At 52.1% G+C, this 17,639-nt stretch overlaps 5 protein-coding genes across 5 annotated transcripts, besides 2 other annotated features; all 5 read left to right on the forward strand.

Annotated features, from left to right (window-relative positions):
* Nucleotides 1–503: 503 nt before the first annotated feature.
* NFIA_087630 (putative lipase) lies at nt 504–3,030 on the forward strand (the record flags this gene model as incomplete). The annotated part of the gene is made up of 2 exons (XM_001260703.1): nt 504–514; nt 801–3,030. 2 exons carry the CDS (start codon nt 504–506, stop codon nt 3,028–3,030), a joined length of 2,241 nt encoding a protein of 746 aa, XP_001260704.1.
* Nucleotides 3,031–4,401: 1,371 nt separating this feature from the next.
* NFIA_087640 (MFS transporter) lies at nt 4,402–5,983 on the forward strand (the record flags this gene model as incomplete). Its single annotated transcript, XM_001260704.1, has 5 exons — nt 4,402–4,478; nt 4,541–5,662; nt 5,721–5,799; nt 5,855–5,897; nt 5,949–5,983. 5 exons carry the CDS (start codon nt 4,402–4,404, stop codon nt 5,981–5,983), a joined length of 1,356 nt encoding a protein of 451 aa, XP_001260705.1.
* Nucleotides 5,984–7,055: 1,072 nt separating this feature from the next.
* Nucleotides 7,056–7,841, forward strand: NFIA_087650 (uncharacterized protein; the record flags this gene model as incomplete). Its single annotated transcript, XM_001260705.1, has 1 exon — nt 7,056–7,841. One exon carries the CDS (start codon nt 7,056–7,058, stop codon nt 7,839–7,841), a length of 786 nt encoding a protein of 261 aa, XP_001260706.1.
* Nucleotides 7,842–9,429: 1,588 nt separating this feature from the next.
* Nucleotides 9,430–13,584, forward strand: NFIA_087660 (uncharacterized protein; the record flags this gene model as incomplete). Its single annotated transcript, XM_001260706.1, has 3 exons — nt 9,430–9,829; nt 10,767–12,471; nt 12,540–13,584. 3 exons carry the CDS (start codon nt 9,430–9,432, stop codon nt 13,582–13,584), a joined length of 3,150 nt encoding a protein of 1,049 aa, XP_001260707.1.
* Nucleotides 12,679–12,713: a microsatellite.
* A 1,327-nt stretch (nt 13,585–14,911) lies between the features above and the next one.
* Nucleotides 14,912–17,021, forward strand: NFIA_087670 (carnitine O-acetyltransferase CAT2; the record flags this gene model as incomplete). The annotated part of the gene is made up of 4 exons (XM_001260707.1): nt 14,912–15,004; nt 15,066–15,111; nt 15,171–16,833; nt 16,889–17,021. 4 exons carry the CDS (start codon nt 14,912–14,914, stop codon nt 17,019–17,021), a joined length of 1,935 nt encoding a protein of 644 aa, XP_001260708.1.
* Nucleotides 17,022–17,467: 446 nt separating this feature from the next.
* Nucleotides 17,468–17,497: a microsatellite.
* Nucleotides 17,498–17,639: the final 142 nt, after the last annotated feature.

The raw sequence follows: 17,639 nt of genomic DNA on the forward strand, positions 1-17,639 counted from the left end.
TACGAGCACCTAACAGCTTCGTATGATTTGGTAGTCCCTGTTGTTCCAACATCTCCGGATAATCCTTGTGGAGACTTTCACATGCTCCGCCCCAGTCACGGTCTCGTCCACCATTCATCATCACCCTAAGCAGCCTGCCTACTGACCATTATTGCGCCAGCCCATCCACTATCCTCCAAATGGATTCCCAGGAACAAACATCGTCAGTGCCAGACTTGCTGGACGCCGGAGATTCTTTCAATTCCTGCTGTTTGCAATAATTGTTTGTCGCGTCACTGCCCCACTCTCCTCGTGTGGCATTTGGAGATCCCAGTTTCTGCAATACCCCGTTTACCAACATGATCCTGGGGTCCCCACACTTCTTTGCGTACCTAATTTTTAGGATGGCAGGTCCAGATAGACGCTTTGTTTCTTTATTTATCTTATAGGACAATCAGGAAGCTGTACTTCGCTTTCATCACCCCTCTGCCTCTCCCTTCCTCTTTTTCTCGCCAACTGACTCTATGAACCTGAAGTGTGACATTTGTTCTTGCATCCGCAATAACGTCGATCTGAGTCAAGGGGATAATCGAGCTGTGGCTTTTCAGGAAGCCTGACAGAGATGATAGGTATGAACGCTCCGAGAGCTCTGTCAAAGCAGACAACTGACAGGCAATAGATCACGTTCTAGGGAGACCCTCCACCAAATTCCGAAAGATCCAAGTTTTTGGAGTAGTCCTATTCTGGTCTACCTATCTGTTCAAGTAAGTCGTACACTGCTGGAATTGAGAGGACGAAGATCTGCTAATCATACCACATAGGGGAAGCAAGCATGGCCCTCCGATCGCCCGCAATATCTCGTCCCGCCTGTCGGGCAAATTGACCGTCTGGCAAACCACCGTAGCTGTGTTTCTATGGCTCTATATCTGCCGCAATTTCGCCAAGATTGTTGGTCTCGAAAGCCCCGAACCCCTGGCGAATCTGTACTCTCGGTCGTTTTTCCGCGCAACATGGGTCACCACGGCACTCGACGCCGGTTTTTGGACTGCAATGAGGATCAAACCCAAGTGGCTACGGGATATCGCGTCGTTAATATTCACAGTCTACTATCTTTTCGCGGCAGAGCAAGCAGATGATATGGTGCGCCGTGTCCGCGCAACCCTGACCGTGGAACATCTGCGAGTGTCGTGGAACAAGGGAACCACTCCATATCTCTGGGCACTTCAGAAGTTGGTCCGGCCCCGGTTGACGAGTTATGGACCTCGAGCCATCCGCATCCCTCGCCCTAAACAATCTATTTACACCGAGCCGACGAATGCATGGCTATATTTTGACGGACCGCTAAGCGCGCTGAAAGATCAGACATGTGTGATTCTGGATATTCCGGGCGGTGGTTATGTTGCCATGAACCCGCGCAACTCGGAAGATCGACTCCTCACCTGGGCAGGGAAGACCAAACTGCCGATCTTGAGTCTAGACTACAAGAAGGCACCCGAGTATCCTTACCCGTACGCTTTGAACGAATGCTATGATGTCTACCACATGATCATCACCACGCGCGGCCGTTGCCTGGGACTGAGTGGAGTCACGCGGCCACGTATTGTGGTTACTGGTGATAGTGCTGGCGGAAACTTAGCTGTCGGGACGGTCCTGATGGTTCTGCAGTCAGGGACTGAGGATGTGATGCCACGCCCAGATGGTCTGGTACTGGCGTATCCCTCCTTGAACATGCGAGTTGAGAGCTGGATGACGGAGGAGCAGATGTCGTTGATCCAGGATAAGAGCGCTCGCCGGACGAATAGGAACATTTTGCAGAGAAAGAATATGGATTATCAGAGGCTGACGCCATTTGCATCGCCTGGACCATCTACGGAAGAACTGAGGCAGGAGTTCTTGTCTGACGCGGGCTTGGATGCGGATGACCTGGGGGAGAAGACTTCGAAGAGACTTGCCGAGAAATTGAACCAAGATAGTCTCGCAGCTCAGACAGCTGCACTTGTTGAACATCAGCCAAAACAGATCCGGACTCGTTTAGCCGTGTCCTCCATGATCTCATACGTTCATGATCGCATATTGACCCCAGAGATGATGCGAGCCATGATCATCCTCTACATTGGACCTCATAACCGGCCCGATTTTAGCACGGACTTTCTCTTATCGCCTGTCTTAGCTCCCGAGAGCCTTCTTACTAGGTTTCCCAAGACCTACTTCATCACAGGGGAACGAGATCCACTGGTGGACGACACGGTCATCTTCGCTGGCAGACTACGCCAGGCCAAATTACACCAATTTCGGGAAAGACAGGAACTCGGGCTTGAAAAATCCCATCGGGAATTCGATGAAAAGGACCACGTGGAGGTCTCCTTATTACCAGGAGTGTCACATGGATTCCTTCAGATGGCCGGATTTTTCCCTGACAGCTGGAAACACATCAACCGATGCGCTACGTGGATCCAGAATCTGTTCGATACGGATGAAGTCAAGGAATCGTCTTCTAGCCTTTTACAGTCGCTCTACGATAATCCTGTTGATAACAAGAATCTGACCATAGAAACAAACGGGAAAGCGGGTCCCCGGAACCACAAGCGGAGCTTGACAGGTGAGTCCTCTGCAGACGAGGACAGGCCTCTGGAGATGAGCATGGGCAGAATGACCCCTTTGACACCTGCGCACGGCAATCTCGACTCAAGCGAGACTCGGCAATCCAAGGAGGACATGCCGTCACAGAAGCCCTATCGTCCCCGTCGGGAGGCTACTGGCACCCCTGATTGCAGACCTGACTCGAAGCATGGAATCCGAAAAAGAAGTTCATCCAGGGGCCGAAAGGACTCATCCAGCGGGCTCGGTAGAAGACGGCGTCTCGCCCCGACCAAGCTCACTCTGCCTGTTTCCGACGACACCATGTCCGATAACCTGGAAAGCCCAGTACGTCTTCGCAAACGAGAAAGAAGTCTCCACAGCCTTCCCAGTCACGAGGATCTCTTGGATCGCAGAATGAACGGCTTAGCGGGCGGGCTGATGGGAATCGGGGAGGGAGCGCAGACGCCTTGAGATAACGAGAACGATATTATTGGCGACACGAACACGATACATACTTATGCCTTATGTATAGAGCGAGATGAATTTTTCATTATTGCGTAAATACCCAGACCTAGAACAGAAATAGAAAGAAATTCGATTTCGTGAAGCATGTGAAGCTGAAGATCTGATATGGCATGTGATTGCGGCGAAGTTCTTCATGTGAATGTGGATCTGATTTCAGCCTAATTATACAATAGTACCAACATACAATAATAGTAGCAACAATACCCGATTTCATACAGCCAAGCATCCATCCATCGGAATCATCTGATGCTCAGCGAAGATTGCTACTGCATTTAGCTGGCTCTTATGCATGCTGTCCATACATCCGTCAGCCCGTCAGACCATTTGCCGTTCCAATCGGGCCGACCGTTAAACGCAGAATGGAGCCATCAGCTTACTTCTAGTCTCTAGACTACAGCTCTGCAATGTTCCAGCCTTCCAGCCTTAGTGATGACTATCCACTCCTTATTGCGTGGATAAGGTAGGGCTGATATGACAATGAATCCATCTCAAGCGATCCGCAGTCCCATCAACACAGAAACAAGCCTGAGCCCTACATGTGATCGGACAACGTGCTAGAAAATTCCTGGCTTCTGCTATAGCAAGCCGCGTTTGCTGCTATGTTCTTCACCTCTCCATCGACAAACCAACATGAAGTTCCTCAACCGCAAGGGTAGCCTCAGCCCTAGCAATCGACTAATGAAATAAAGAATCAACCAAACCCTGCCACGTTGCCGGCCTTTTCCGGCATTTGCTCGTCACAGTATCTTTAATACGATTAATAAAACGGAAGGGGGTATCCCCTGGTGATATGTAGGTAAACGTGGAAGTGTGCGTTCCCGTCGGAACAGTTGGCATAATCTCCCCGAATAGATAACTATGCCTCGGCAAACCGAGCGGACGGAATCAACTGCACCATCACTTCTGGTAGCGATGAGTCAAAAATGAAAAACCAACAGGCCAGAAACCGTATGCAATGACGAAATAGGCCACAGACTATCCAGTTATCTACTCGGGATATGTAGACGCCCGAATGGGCCCTCCTTATGCCTGGTGGAGATCTTTTCTCTGTGCAGATCTTGGCAGGATGGTATCATGCTATATTGGTTTTTTGTGCTGGGTTTTTTATGAAGAATAGGGCTGGATATGGCATGCTAGAGGATTCTGTGATGAGTGGGTAGGGGGTTTAAGAAGGTCGCCTGGGCGCTGAGCTGCTTCCTTTTGTCCTGTGTTCTCGTTTCTAGAGTTCGTCATCGAAATACATCCTATCTAGTATTGACATAGGTTGAAGTCTTACAATCTGTATCCTGACACATTGTTGAATATCTGCCAAACGAGATGACAGTCGAAAAGCATGTCGACTTCGATGGCCCGGATGATCCTCTTAATCCCCTCAACTGGCCCATGAGGAAAAGGTACGTCCAGTCCGTGTTTGATCTCTGGATATTGGATGACTGACGCATGGATGGGACATCAGGGTCTATATTTCGGGCATACTGGGTCTCAGCACAATGGTCGTTGCATTCGCAAGCAGTATCTTCTCCGCCGCCATGCCCTCAGTGATGCAGATATATGGTATCAGCCGGGAGGTATGCACCCTCGGTATATCCCTCTACGTCTTCGGATTCGCATTCGGCCCGTTGTTCTTCGGCCCCTTCTCGGAGGTCAAGGGCAGATACATGCCTCTTGTAATCTCGATGTTCGGCTTCACGATATTCTCGTTTGCAACTGCCGTCTCCAAAGACCTCCATTCCCTGTTCATCCTTCGATACTTTACTGGGTTCTTTGGCTCTGGTCCGCTCACACTCGCCGGAGCATCATTTACAGACATGTTCTCGCCGGAGCAGCGGGGGATTCCCATCGTCATGTTCTGCTTGATGGTGTTCATTGGTCCTCTCGCTGCTCCATTTGTGGGAGGCTTCACGGTAATGAACTCCTCGCTGGGCTGGCGCTGGACGGCATATATTCCTGGTATTCTAGGCGGCGCCGTGCTCCTGCTTCTAGTCGTGTTCCTGGAGGAGACCTACCAGCCCGTCATCCTGGCTCGGAAAGCCGATCGATTGCGCCGCGAAACTGGTAACTGGTCACTTCACGCCAAACACGACGAGCTGCGTCTTGATCCTAGATCCATACTGACCGAGTATCTCGCCCTGCCACTGAAGATGCTCGTTTTCGACCCTATCGTCACGTGCATGTGCGTCTTCGCGTCTTTCGTTTACGGCCTGCTTTATCTCTTCCTGACCGCATACCCCATTATCTTCCAGAAGATTCATAGTATGAACCCAGGTGTGGGTGGGCTGCCCTATCTGGGGGTTATTGTCGGGCAGCTCCTAGGCGCCGTTGGCATCGCAGCGACCCAACCCTGGATTCTGCGCAAGCTGAAGCAAACCGGTGGCGTGATGATGCCAGAGTGGCGTCTTCCTGTGGCTATCCCGGGTGCAGTCGCATTCTCTGCAGGGCTTTTCTGGCTGGGATGGTCGGGATACAAGCAGAGCATCCACTGGATTGTGCCTACTCTGTCGGGGCTGCTGACGGGATTTGGATTGTTGACCATGTTCCTTCCCTCTCTTGCTTATCTGGTAGAGGCCCGTCCTCAGAAGTGAGTACTCCCAATATTGTCAACTATGACGATGCATGGACTGACTGGGTATCATCAGAGCGGCATCAGCCGTTGCTGCACACACGTTCCTGCGGTCGGTCGCGGGAGGCGTCTTCCCACTATTTGCAACATATATGGTCAGTCACCAAATCTCGAGCTTTCCGATTGTGAAACTGACTGAATTTGATACAGTTTGATGGATTAGGTGTGGAATGGGCTTGCACATTGCTTGGATGTGTGGGAGCATTGATGATCCCAATTCCGCTGCTGCTATATATTTACGGAGCACGAATCCGCAGCAAGAGCAGAATGGCTGCTTGATATGAAAAGGACCAGGTGACGATTCCACCAGCAGAATAATTGTAATGATAATAGAACCATACACACGACCCATACTTACATAGATAGAAAGCTAACCTTATGACCTCACTGCTGAATTGACTTTGTTGACTTCAATTATTATCTCGGAATCCCGCAAGCATGTCTGGATTTCTGTTGATCCAGCGGTCAGTCGATAATAACAATGCGGGTCATCTGCTATCTCGTCATCGGATCGACAATCTAACGTCGACGCCCATTGAAATTGGCCGTCTTTTTAGACCGTGAGCCATCCAGACCAGCAATTGCGTGCTCTCTGCAATTCCTCATCCTCATATTTAGTTCAACATACGCCGATGTCACACAAGACCATGGATCGCTTTTCGATATCTGTGTTACTTCTGACTCTCGAGGGCAATTTGGCTGTCTTTCCTGCATCTAATACCGATCTATTTCCCTCACCGCTATATTTCTCTAACGAGCGGGACGTCGATCATTGCGGACAATCGCGGTCAATGCATTACCGCTGATCGAGATTAAGGAGACGGTAAATGGCACCTTCGGTTAGAGGTCATGCGCCCTATGGGCTAGAATACCCCGGAGAGGCTGTTGTGGACATTTCTTACGATGAGTGGTATTCATGGACGCTACTGGAAGACCACCCACTTCGCGCTCCTCCAACTCATTGTTGTCCCGGATTGTTCGAATTTATACACGGCTGCTACATGACGGCAAGGCAGAACTGGGGAGAGCGCTTGTTCAGAGGGGTTTGTTTGTTGTTGATGGTCACGTTCGTTCCCCGAGAGTACTGTCATAAACTTGGGCTGACCACGCTGTTGGAGACAGGATTGTGATACAATTATCTATACTGCCTTCTGGGCTCATACATTTGTTACCTCATGCGCAGCTCACAGAATACGGACGGAACTTTGCATTGAGTCACAGGCATACAGAATGCGCTGCATATCATTTGCAAGCCGGTCGAAATGCGATGGGAGACTCTTCTGCAGTCAGGTGCATTGGAGTCAAGGTGGATATTTGGATGCAGAATGGCAGTCTCTGGGCGAACGACTCAATGGCAGCAGTCAGCGCTTCGGAAGTGCTAAGCAGTGCATATTTCGAATCAATGCTAGAGAAGCTGAACGCCATGAATTCTCGATTGGATTCGCTTGTTCGCTCCGCTGAAGCGAGCCCTCTGGGGTTCTTCGACCAGGAAGCTGAGCGCTCTTCAGTCCTTCTCCTTGAGCTACGATCTCCTGTTGAAGCAGCGTGGCCGGATCTAACGTCACTGTTGGAAAAATTGAGGACAGGGAGGCACCTATCATACATGAACGGGACGCGACTAGTTGTGAGACCTGTCACCGTCGTGATTTCAAGCAAAAATCTATCTTACCAGGATCGAACCAACCTGACCGAGTCAGACGTCATCTTCGTTGACACCTCACTAGAATCGTTGACTAGAGCGCATCCCGCAGAAGGTGGTGAGGAAACCGGTGGCGACAACCAAGCCGCATCTCATGGTACAAAAGCCTCTCCGGCAAGGAACTCGACAACAAGGACTGTTATGGCAACTGCCGATTTCCAAGCATCTGTCGGCCTCCCCCGTCGGGGCCGATTTTCCAAAGAGCAGATTGAGTTGATTCGGGCCCAAGTGCGTGCTGCTCATCAGCATGGACTGTTGGCCCGGTATACCGGCATCCAGTGTCTTCCGCTGCAATTACGCAGGTTGATCCTGCGAGTACTAGCTCAGGAAGGGGTTGATCTTATTGAGAATGTCCAGAACGATTGCGAGCGACCGTGGTGGAACTCGTCCTTGGAGGATGGTGAAGTTAGCAGTAGAGTACCTGGATTACCAAATTAAGGTCTCCATGTAGGAGTGATTTTCTGCACAGTCCAAAAGCATATTACATGCAGAAACTCAATTCGCCCACAGTGAAAAATGGCGCCTTAGAACCTGAGGCAGATGAGGATACAACTCCTTGCTTCTTGCGAATGTATAACGCAAAAGGGCCAGTGTAACACCAACCTCTCAAAAGGAAATGTGTGCAGGCTTCTCTTCTAAGTTAATTAGTAGTTATAAATTTCCCCTTTTTGGCAATCATGCAAGGGCCTTTGATCGGAATTTACAGTTCCGTCTATACAGCTCTGTCTACGAAACCATATCAGACAGCGCAGGATCTTCTACTGGATGCTGAAACAAGAAACTTCGTACCGACAGTTCAGAGCTGGGATACAAGAACCTTACTTGACAACTCGACGTATCGCCGAGAAGAAGATGTCGATAAGTAGGCTTGCATGCAGGTGCGGTGTGTATGTACAGCATCCTTGGCGCAGATGATGATCCCACAGTACAGTATTGTATTCCTTCAACCCAAGGAACAAAGGGATAGAGCTTTAGAGTCTGGAGGACTCTAGTAGATACCGTTTTTTGTCTTTTCTTTCTCCAACGACTCAGACGTATCAGTAGACAAGACAGCAGAAATGATTTCATGTAAAGGCTGTAGGTATGTGGTGTATACAAACTGTCAACATGACACGTCGATGGGCTGCTGCTGCATGCCATGCCAAGTATGTTGGAGTCTGCGCCCAACGAGGAAAACATTGTATAGTAATTCAACCGCACCTACCTTGATGAGGCGAAAACTTATGTCAGTGTGGCCATAGGAATGGCATATGGGGATTTTGGGTTGTAGAAGATTGATCTGGTAGATCACCAGCGTAGGATAGTCACCACCGGATACTACAGGATGTTTACCTCTGTATTTCATTGTAGGATATGGAGAAGACATTCATCATGTTCATTTACTATGTACTGTGTAAGTACGGAGTAGTACGGAGTACTCCACTTTTCCCCGCTGCCATGACGGCCCCATCTTATTGATTCAGATTCGTCCGCTTTTTTAGTAGACACTTACATTTTAGTATTTATTGTGCAGATTCAATAATCCATCATCCAGACTAGCAGCTCCGCATCCCCTGTGATTGGCTCTCGCTCCATTTCTCTGACTCCATCTTCCCTGTAATCCTTGGTCCTGTCGCATGCCTGTTGTTTTTCTTTTTCTTTTCCTCTACGGAGTAGTTTATCGCTCACCGTTTTCTGGGCTTTTTCTTCTTCTACCATCACCACAACCACAACAACATCAATATCAGCAGTCAATCTGCCTACATACCTGCCTCTGGTTACATTCTGATGGGCCATGTTCTTTTGATATCTTGAATATTCCAACCGCATTTTCCCCCTTAACACACAGCTCTGTTAAGATTCTGTCGACATCTCTGAGGAGACAGCAGCGCCTATCTGGCTTGCATCGGCTTCCACCGCCATTTCTCAGTTTTCACCATCACTAACCTAGGGATTCGTCGACAGAGACCTTGTTTTGAATGCACCAAACTCTCATCCTGCTGTTCCTCAGATAAAATTGACCTGAGATCATCGTCGCTCGCCCATGATGATGGATCTTCAGAAGCGCCCTCCTCAATATCCGTCGCTCTTTGGCGCCTCACACGACCCTCGTGCCGCTCCGCAGCCGCCTCCAACCTACAGTGTGCCTCCCCCTCAACAGGTCTACTACGATTCGCTGAAGCAGCACGGAATACCATCAAGCCAACCTGCGAACACAATGGCCTACCCCTACTCTACACCCATGTCTTCTGCTCCGCCGACCCCTGCCTCATCAACACCATATAACATGTCGGCCGCGCTACGGGTAGACAATCACAGCTATCAAGTGCCGCAGATGGACTATGAACAACCCAAAAGACATGATCATCGGCAGGAGGATCACAATAAGCGTCACCGTCGAAGCCACAGCCGCAACAATAGCCATGATCAGCTAATATATCGCGAAGGTAGGCAATACTATTTCCTTTGCTTCTGACTCTGCTATTTACTTTGATTTTTCTTCTTCTCCTTTTCGTTTTACTCCTTATGGTTTCGTGTTTTCCCCCAGTTTATCCCCAAGTCGTTCTGCAGTGGATCGCTGGACGCCATGCGCAGGCCATTCAAGGCGTGAACGTCGCGTCGCGTAAAATGTCCAAATTGAATCTGAGGCATAATGGCCTCTAGTCAGCGTTGAATGACTTGCGATTGTACTAGCTTCCTGACGTTATGGACGACGATCGTACCAGACTACCTACTGGTGTGCCACCTGTCAGGCAGTACTACACCGTCAGCCAATCAGAAGTCCTGCATCCGTCGCGTCTGCGGCGCGGCTGGCGCCTGATCGACTACAGCTTGGCACGGGAGCACTAGTCCTGGTTTGGAATAGCCTCCTTGTTCAGGACCCCCTTGCCTGACCTGGATTAGCGCTAGTCGAGCTACGTCCAGGCCCAGAGTCACGGGTTCATCCGCCCCAGTGCCTTTTATGATTATGGAACTTCCATCATTGTCCCATCGGCTATCCTATCCCCAGTCCCCTATTCTCCCTTTCCTCTTAACCCCCTAGATTAGGCGTCATCATATTCCCGATTTGATCTCAGTTTCTATTCATTACGTGCATCTCTTTTGATTTTCGTTGTTACCTTTTCCTCTGCGTGCGACATGAATCCTCCCCGGTCGCACGACCAGGGTCGTCGGAGGTCTTTGGGCAGCAGCAGCAGTCCCGTGTTTTCTGGTGCGTCCGCCGTTGAGGCTCTCGTGCCAGACAGCCTGCGATGGATCAAGTTCCATCATTGCTTTTCATTATTTCTTATATGCATATTTTTCAGTCTTTCGCTCAGCACACCATGTGTTTATATCCCTTATGATTACGCGCTTTGCTAACAAACAGTGATCGCGCCTAAACAGGTCCGCAAGACCAGTCGTCCGCGTCTAGTGCCTTAGGAACCCGCCGAATGCCACCCCCTTCTCCACCACAGCACTATGCATCACGGGGCCAGTCGGGAAATTCATCGCTGCCTGCTCCTTTCATGTCTCGTGAGCCTCCCAACAACCTGGCTCATCATCGTCCTGGGAGCAGCATGTCGATATCTTCCATGCTAGGCTCGGACGCTGACCGACCAGCCCGGGATGTCGGCTCGGCTTCCATCTACCCTCGTGCTCCTGTATCCTCCGGCCCATATGGCAGCGCACCTCCACCGTCCGCCCCAAGCGCAATGTCACCACCTACTGCTCCAGCCAGGCCCTCAACGCTCGATTACCCAATGTTCCGTCGGTCAAAGACCCCCGAAAAATCTTTCTCCAAGAGCCAGCCCGGCCGTCCTTACAGAGCAGGCGCTGGTAGTGTATCGCAAGGTCCACCAGGACCCGAACAAGCCAGGTTTGCAGGCCTATCGCGCGGCCAACCTCCGACACAGTTTCCAGACAAGCCTAGCTCTTCCCACGCGTCGCCTCAATTGCAGTCTGCATCCACAGAGCCGTCCTACCATGAATCGCGCCGCTTGAGCTTCAACGGACCCGTCCCTCGTCCCAACAGCCAGCCGCAACATCTCGAGCGGTCGACGCGGTCGGCGGGTTATAGTCCACTGTCGCGACCAGCGCCTGCGCCGGGAGCTGGAGACCATTCACTAGGTTCTGGACATCAGCGCGCAACATCTTACGTCGGCCCCGAATCGCAGCACAGCCGGTTTGGGAACTTGTATGGTGATCGGCTCGCGGAGGAGCAAGCGCATCGCGACAGGGAGCGGGCGGCGGCTCATGAAGCTGAATCGAAAGTCTCTCATGCTCAGTCTCGATATGGTCCTCATTACGGCGATCGCGACGCCGCGGGAACTCGCCATTCTGGTGCATCTTCCTGGGACCTCAGTCGCTCCCAACCACCCTCGCCGGAAACCAAGCGCTTCCCAGCTCCAGAGCAAGGCTCCGCATTCGGCTTCGGCGCCATTCAGAGCTATACCAAGTCTCTCGGATTACAGCCAGGGGGATCCCGGCAGCCATCTTTGTCCATGCAACCCCGTCAGAACCAGCCGGCCCCATCGAATGAACAGCAATCCTACCTGAACAAGCTCCAGACGGAATCACGACTGTTCGGCTCGGCACCGTCAGGAGGACCGTCGTCTCTGGCCCATTCTGCCTCTTCCGACGATCAGCGCCGAAAGGGGAGTGACGAGCTGCTACATCATCGAAATCTGCTCGGCGTCGGCCTTGACGCTAAACGCGGAGGACGTGCGTCGCCTTTACCTCAAGCCGTCCAAGGAGCGCAGGCTCAGATCCTTGGCCCGGCCGGCGAAGCTGGCATCAAGAGTGAATTGGGCCGCGTTTTCTCGGGTATAGGAAGTGGTGTTGGTGGCGTCACAGCGGCTACTGCCGGCAGTGGGCCCTCCACACCGATGACCGTCAGTCCCTTCAAGCGCGATAGCATTGCTGGTCGTTCAACCAACAGCGAGGCGACACTGGATGATTCTAAGACCAACCGGCCTGCATCCACTACAGGCAAGCGTTCTCGAAAATCACGAGATGAGGACAGCAAGGCGGATAGTGAGCCTGGTACAGATCGACTCGGTGCGTCTGCGATCAGCAGGCGCGGTCGTCATGTCCATCACCACCATCATCAGTAAGTGATAATCCCGTCTAGTCTCATGGTTATTTATCTACTTGTTCATCTAACCTAACATTCCCAAGCCATCATCACCACCGCCTCAAGCCTGAAGAAGATAATGCTGCCGCTTCGAGTGCATCCCATCGGCCTGTGTCCTCGATGAATTTCTTCCACCGCACGTCCACACCGGCGGAAGCCACTGCGTCCGGAATGCCGATGGGGCATCATCATCACCACCACCATCACCATCACCACCATACCTCACGTCCGACAGCCTCCACGGCGAACTCCGCAGCTATGTCACCGATGCGTGAACCTCGCACTGTGGTTACGGTTGAACCTGTTGTCTCGAGTGTAGCCCATCTTCCGCGGCATCATCTTGGGTCCACCCTGTATATTCCACGTATTGATATTCCTTCAGCGAAAGCTACCTTGGAGAGCGCCAAATTCGGCTACACCACCACTCCGCTCCCGATTCCCCGATTCGAAGGCAAGGAAAACTGCACGTTTACCGTACGTGTACCTCGATTTCGTATCGACGCGGGCCGCCGCGAGGAAATATGCGCGCGGCGAGCCCTCTGGGGTACTGGAATCTATACGGATGATTCGGACCCTGTGGCGGCAGCCATACATTCTGGATTCTTCCGCGGTGCTTGGGGTGAGGAGATTGACGTGGATATGCTTGACCTCGAGATTCGCGACGCATATCAACACGCGCCTAAGACGGCGGAGGATATGGGCTTGACAGGAGACCGACCACGGATTCCGCCCGCACCTCCAACAGACAAGGATCTCCACATCACACTCCTGATTCTGCCGAAGCTGGAACGATATGAATCCAGCGTCCTCTTCGGACTGAAGTCTCGTTCCTGGGATGGCAACCACGACGGCATGAGCTTTAAAGTGCTCCGCGTGGAGTGGGTTGATGAGGGTGTTGGTCGCGGCGAGGAACGCGGCGGCGAGGCTCGACGAAAGCGATTGCGCAATCTGATGCAGTCGGGACGGATTTGCACTGGGCCAGGAGTGATCAAGCTGGACCAGCTTCGTAGCGGCATTCAAGTGCCGCGGCGCCAGAATAGGGCAATGGATAAGCCAGAAGCGTCTGCGCCGGTTCAGCCGGTTTCTTGAGGGTCTTCCATGAGATCGGATATCTTCTGCTGTATTGCCTAGATATTGTTCGGGATGGATCTTTTGGGGGAGCTATTATGTGTTGATCGATCTTGGGTGTATACTTTCTTTTCTCTTTTTTGTCTTCGTCTACTAGCGAGGCGCGGAGTTGGGTCTCTTGACGTTACTTTCTATTCCTAGTTGCAATTGGTGAACTGCAATTCACATAATCATCGCCCGATTCAAAGAACTTGGTACTTTAAACCTGATCGAGCGCGCCACATGTCTAATTCATCCTCTTCATATTCAGCTAATTCGATTGGCTACAGGTAGAAGCATATGACAGCCGGATCAGCGGGACGGATGAAGGGAAGTTAATGGTGAACAGCGCCTGCAAGGAGAGAAAAGAGGCAAGTCTGGCATTGGACGTTTCTGGTACAGTCTACAGTTGACTTTGGAGATGATGTTGGAGTGACACGCATTATTGAACGCTGTTTTTCATCTCTAATGGTGTACCACGAGGTAAAGCTGGTACTGTATTTGGGTCATGATACGTACCGTATAGTTGGCAGCTCCCCCCGCATTATTCCACCTTGGATCGAGTGTCGGGCGGCACGGCTGTAGGAGTGCTCCGATAAAACATTTGCGATCATTCCCAATTAGAGAGGTACTTCACAGGCATAAGGCCGTAGATATAGCTCAGGGATCATCTGCAAATGGACACTTCGGTCTCCGTCATTCCGATTCGTGCATCATCCGCTTGCCAACCGGCCATCTTCCACCGCAACGGGCCGAGGCTCATGAGAGTCTGGGGACTGTGGGAGAAACTTGTTCGTTACGGAGTACCTACGCATTTGGTATTATTGAGATACTCCGGAAATACCAGAGCTGACCAACTACGCAGGTCTCCGTGCTCCGTTCTCCGACGAAGACATTAGGATACTAAGTAGCTAGGTGGGCATAAATAAGTTGGTAACCCTTGAATGGAATGTATATACGGCAGACTCCATGGGTCACACGCGCCTTTATCTGCTGCGGTTTGGCCTTATGATGATATGCACTTTTTTTTTGTGACGGATGATACTGCCCAAGGTGAAATACGTGTAATATACACCAAACCAAGTACCCATAGTCACCCACCGGTCGGCTGAGACGAGATTCCCTCCAGCCGAGGCAACTTTCGCGTGTGTCTCTGTTGGCTTCTCCTGTCTTAAACTTCTAACTCCTTCCTCACATTTTCGTCATAATTCTACGGAGTATATTCTCTCTTTTCTACTCCTCAAAATATACCCTTTCCCTCGATCTTCCTCTTTCTCTTTTCCCATCTGTATCACTCACAGTCAGAGGGATGTTCACGGCTTCTGCTCGAAGCCGTCTCTCCACCACTCTCACACGGCCTCGTCTCGCTCCTACAAACTCTCTCCTTGCGCGCTCTGCTGCAGTAAGACTCGCGGGTTCCGGGGAAAGCAAGCGTGGAGATGCTAATTGAATGTGTGTGACAGGTTCCCATCATGGCTCCTCGTCGCAAGGCTTCCTCAGTCCCTGAGGGTGAGTAATCACATGCGCTCGTTTTGCTACACTGACCGGGCGGGACTGACTTGGCGCAGGATATGTAGAAGATCTCTCCAAGGGCAAGATGCTCCGATTTGAAGAATCACTCCCCCGCTTGCCGGTCCCCTCGTTAGAAGAAACCGGCCGCCGTTACCTGAAATCCGTCCACGCCGTGGTTTCCGAGGCCGAGTACGAGCGCACCAAGAAGGCCGTCGAGGCCTTTATCCGTCCCGGTGGTGAGGGCCAGCCTCTGCAGGAAAGATTGCTGGCTCGCGCCGCCGATCCAAAGACCAAGAACTGGCTCACGGAATGGTGGAACCACGCCGCCTACCTGGGCTACCGGGACCCTGTCATTCCCTACGTCTCCTACTTCTACTCATACAAGGATGACCGTATGCGGCGGAACCCTGTCAAGCGTGCGGCGTCCATCACGACCGCTGCCCTCGAGTTCAAGCGCCAGGTAGATGATGGCTCCCTGGAGCCCGAGTACATGCGCAAACTGCCCATGGCCATGAGCTCGTACGAGTACATGTTCAACTGCTGCCGTATCCCCGCCGAGGGCGCCGACTACCCCCAGAAGTACCCCGCCAAGGAGAACGAGCACATTGTGGTTGTGCGCAAGAACCAGTTCTTCAAGGTGCCCCTAGTTGTCAACGGGGAGCGTCTCAACGTCTCCGAGCTGGAGAAGCAGTTTGAGCGCATCTATCAGATCGCGCAGCGTGCTCCTCCGGTCGGCGTTCTGACTGTCGCTAACCGTGACCTGTGGGCCGATGCTCGGAAGAAGCTGCTGGCAGCCAACCCCGCCAACGAGCAGGCTCTGCGCGACATCGAGTCCAGCGGCTTCGTCGTCTGCCTCGACGATGCCACCCCTGTGACGCTGGAGGAGCGGGCTCACCAGTACTGGCACGGAGATGGCACCAACCGCTGGTTCGACAAGCCCCTGCAGTTCATCATCAATGACAACGGCACCGCCGGTTTTATGGGTGAGCACAGCATGATGGACGGCAGCCCCACCCACCGCATGAACGATCACCTCAACAACCTCATCTTCAACAACAAGATCGACCTCTCCGAAAAGCCCGTGCGCTCCAACCTGCCCGACCCCCGCTCCATCGAGTTTCACCTGAACTCGGAGGTGCTCGAGGCCATCGACGCGGCCTCCAAGGAGCACCGCCAGCAGATGTCTGCTCACGAGCTCAAGGTGCAGTCTTACCAGGGATACGGCAAGGGTCTCATCAAGAAGTTCAAGTGCAGCCCCGACGCCTATGTGCAGATGATCATCCAACTGGCGTACTTCAAGATGTACGGCAAGAACCGCCCCACGTACGAGTCGGCCTCGACCCGCAAGTTCCAGGAGGGTCGTACCGAGACTATCCGTAGTGTCTCGGACGAGAGCGTGGCCTTTTGCAAGGCCCAGGCCGACCCCTCCGTCCCCCGCGAGGAGGTCGTGCGCCTCTTCCGCGCAGCCCTTGCGGCTCACTCCAAGTATACTGCCCTGGCCAGCGATGGTCAGGGAGTTGACCGTCACCTGTTCGGACTGAAGAAGCTCCTGCGCGAGGGCGAGAAGCTCCCGGCTCTGTACGAAGACCCCGCCTACGCCTACAGCGGCTCCTGGTACCTGTCGACCAGCCAGCTGAGCTCGGAGTTCTTCAACGGCTACGGATGGAGCCAGGTCATCGACGATGGATTCGGAATTGCTTATATGATCAACGAGAACAGGTATGTCCTATGTCCCTTTCCCTTAGTCTCTCTCAGTTGCTAACGACCGTTACAGCCTCAACTTCAACATTGTCTGCAAGCGCCTTGGAGCAGAGCGGATGAGCTACTATCTCAACGAGGCGGCGACGGACTTGAGGGACCTGCTGATGCCTGACCTACTGGCCGAGAGCGAGAAGGCCAAGCTGTAAACTATATTTTTTTCCTTGTACAGTCTTAGATTATACCTATAAATGGCATGACTTCTTTTTCCCTCTGGCCGGTAACTCCAGTAATCCACAATGTAGTTGTAGAAGCGTCGATCTTGGATTAGGCCATCTGTTCTACATGGCCGTGTGCCTTATCCTGCCAGCTATCCACCTAAGAATTCAATGCTAACATAAAGCGAGTGTGCCGCAAAACTGCTCCTGCCCCAGGCAGCGAGCAGACTCTCGATAGCTGAGCCAACCCTACGGAGACCGGCGGACTCAGCTGCACTAGGCCTGGGTGGCCGCCGAACATGTGTAGACTAGCCAGTACATCACCATATCTGAGAATTCATGCGCCGTGACGGGAGAGTCTAGGGTAGACACCCATCTTCCCGGGCTCCGACGACCCTCTACAGCTCACGCTCTACAGAGGTCTAGATTGCTTGATTTTTATCTTTATCTTCATCTTTATCTTTATCTACTCACGTCTGCGTCTGCATGCGGAATTCGAATGCAACGCTCGCACCACATCATGCTTTAAAGAGTTATATCGGCAAGGGCGACGAGACATGCAGTGGGCTGGGTTCGAGGCCGAGACCATAAACAGCGGCTGGGGTGTTC

This window comes from Aspergillus fischeri, genomic scaffold, assembly GCF_000149645.3.
Source record: "Aspergillus fischeri NRRL 181 1099437636264 genomic scaffold, whole genome shotgun sequence".
In the NCBI taxonomy this organism is placed as follows: domain Eukaryota; kingdom Fungi; phylum Ascomycota; class Eurotiomycetes; order Eurotiales; family Aspergillaceae; genus Aspergillus; species Aspergillus fischeri.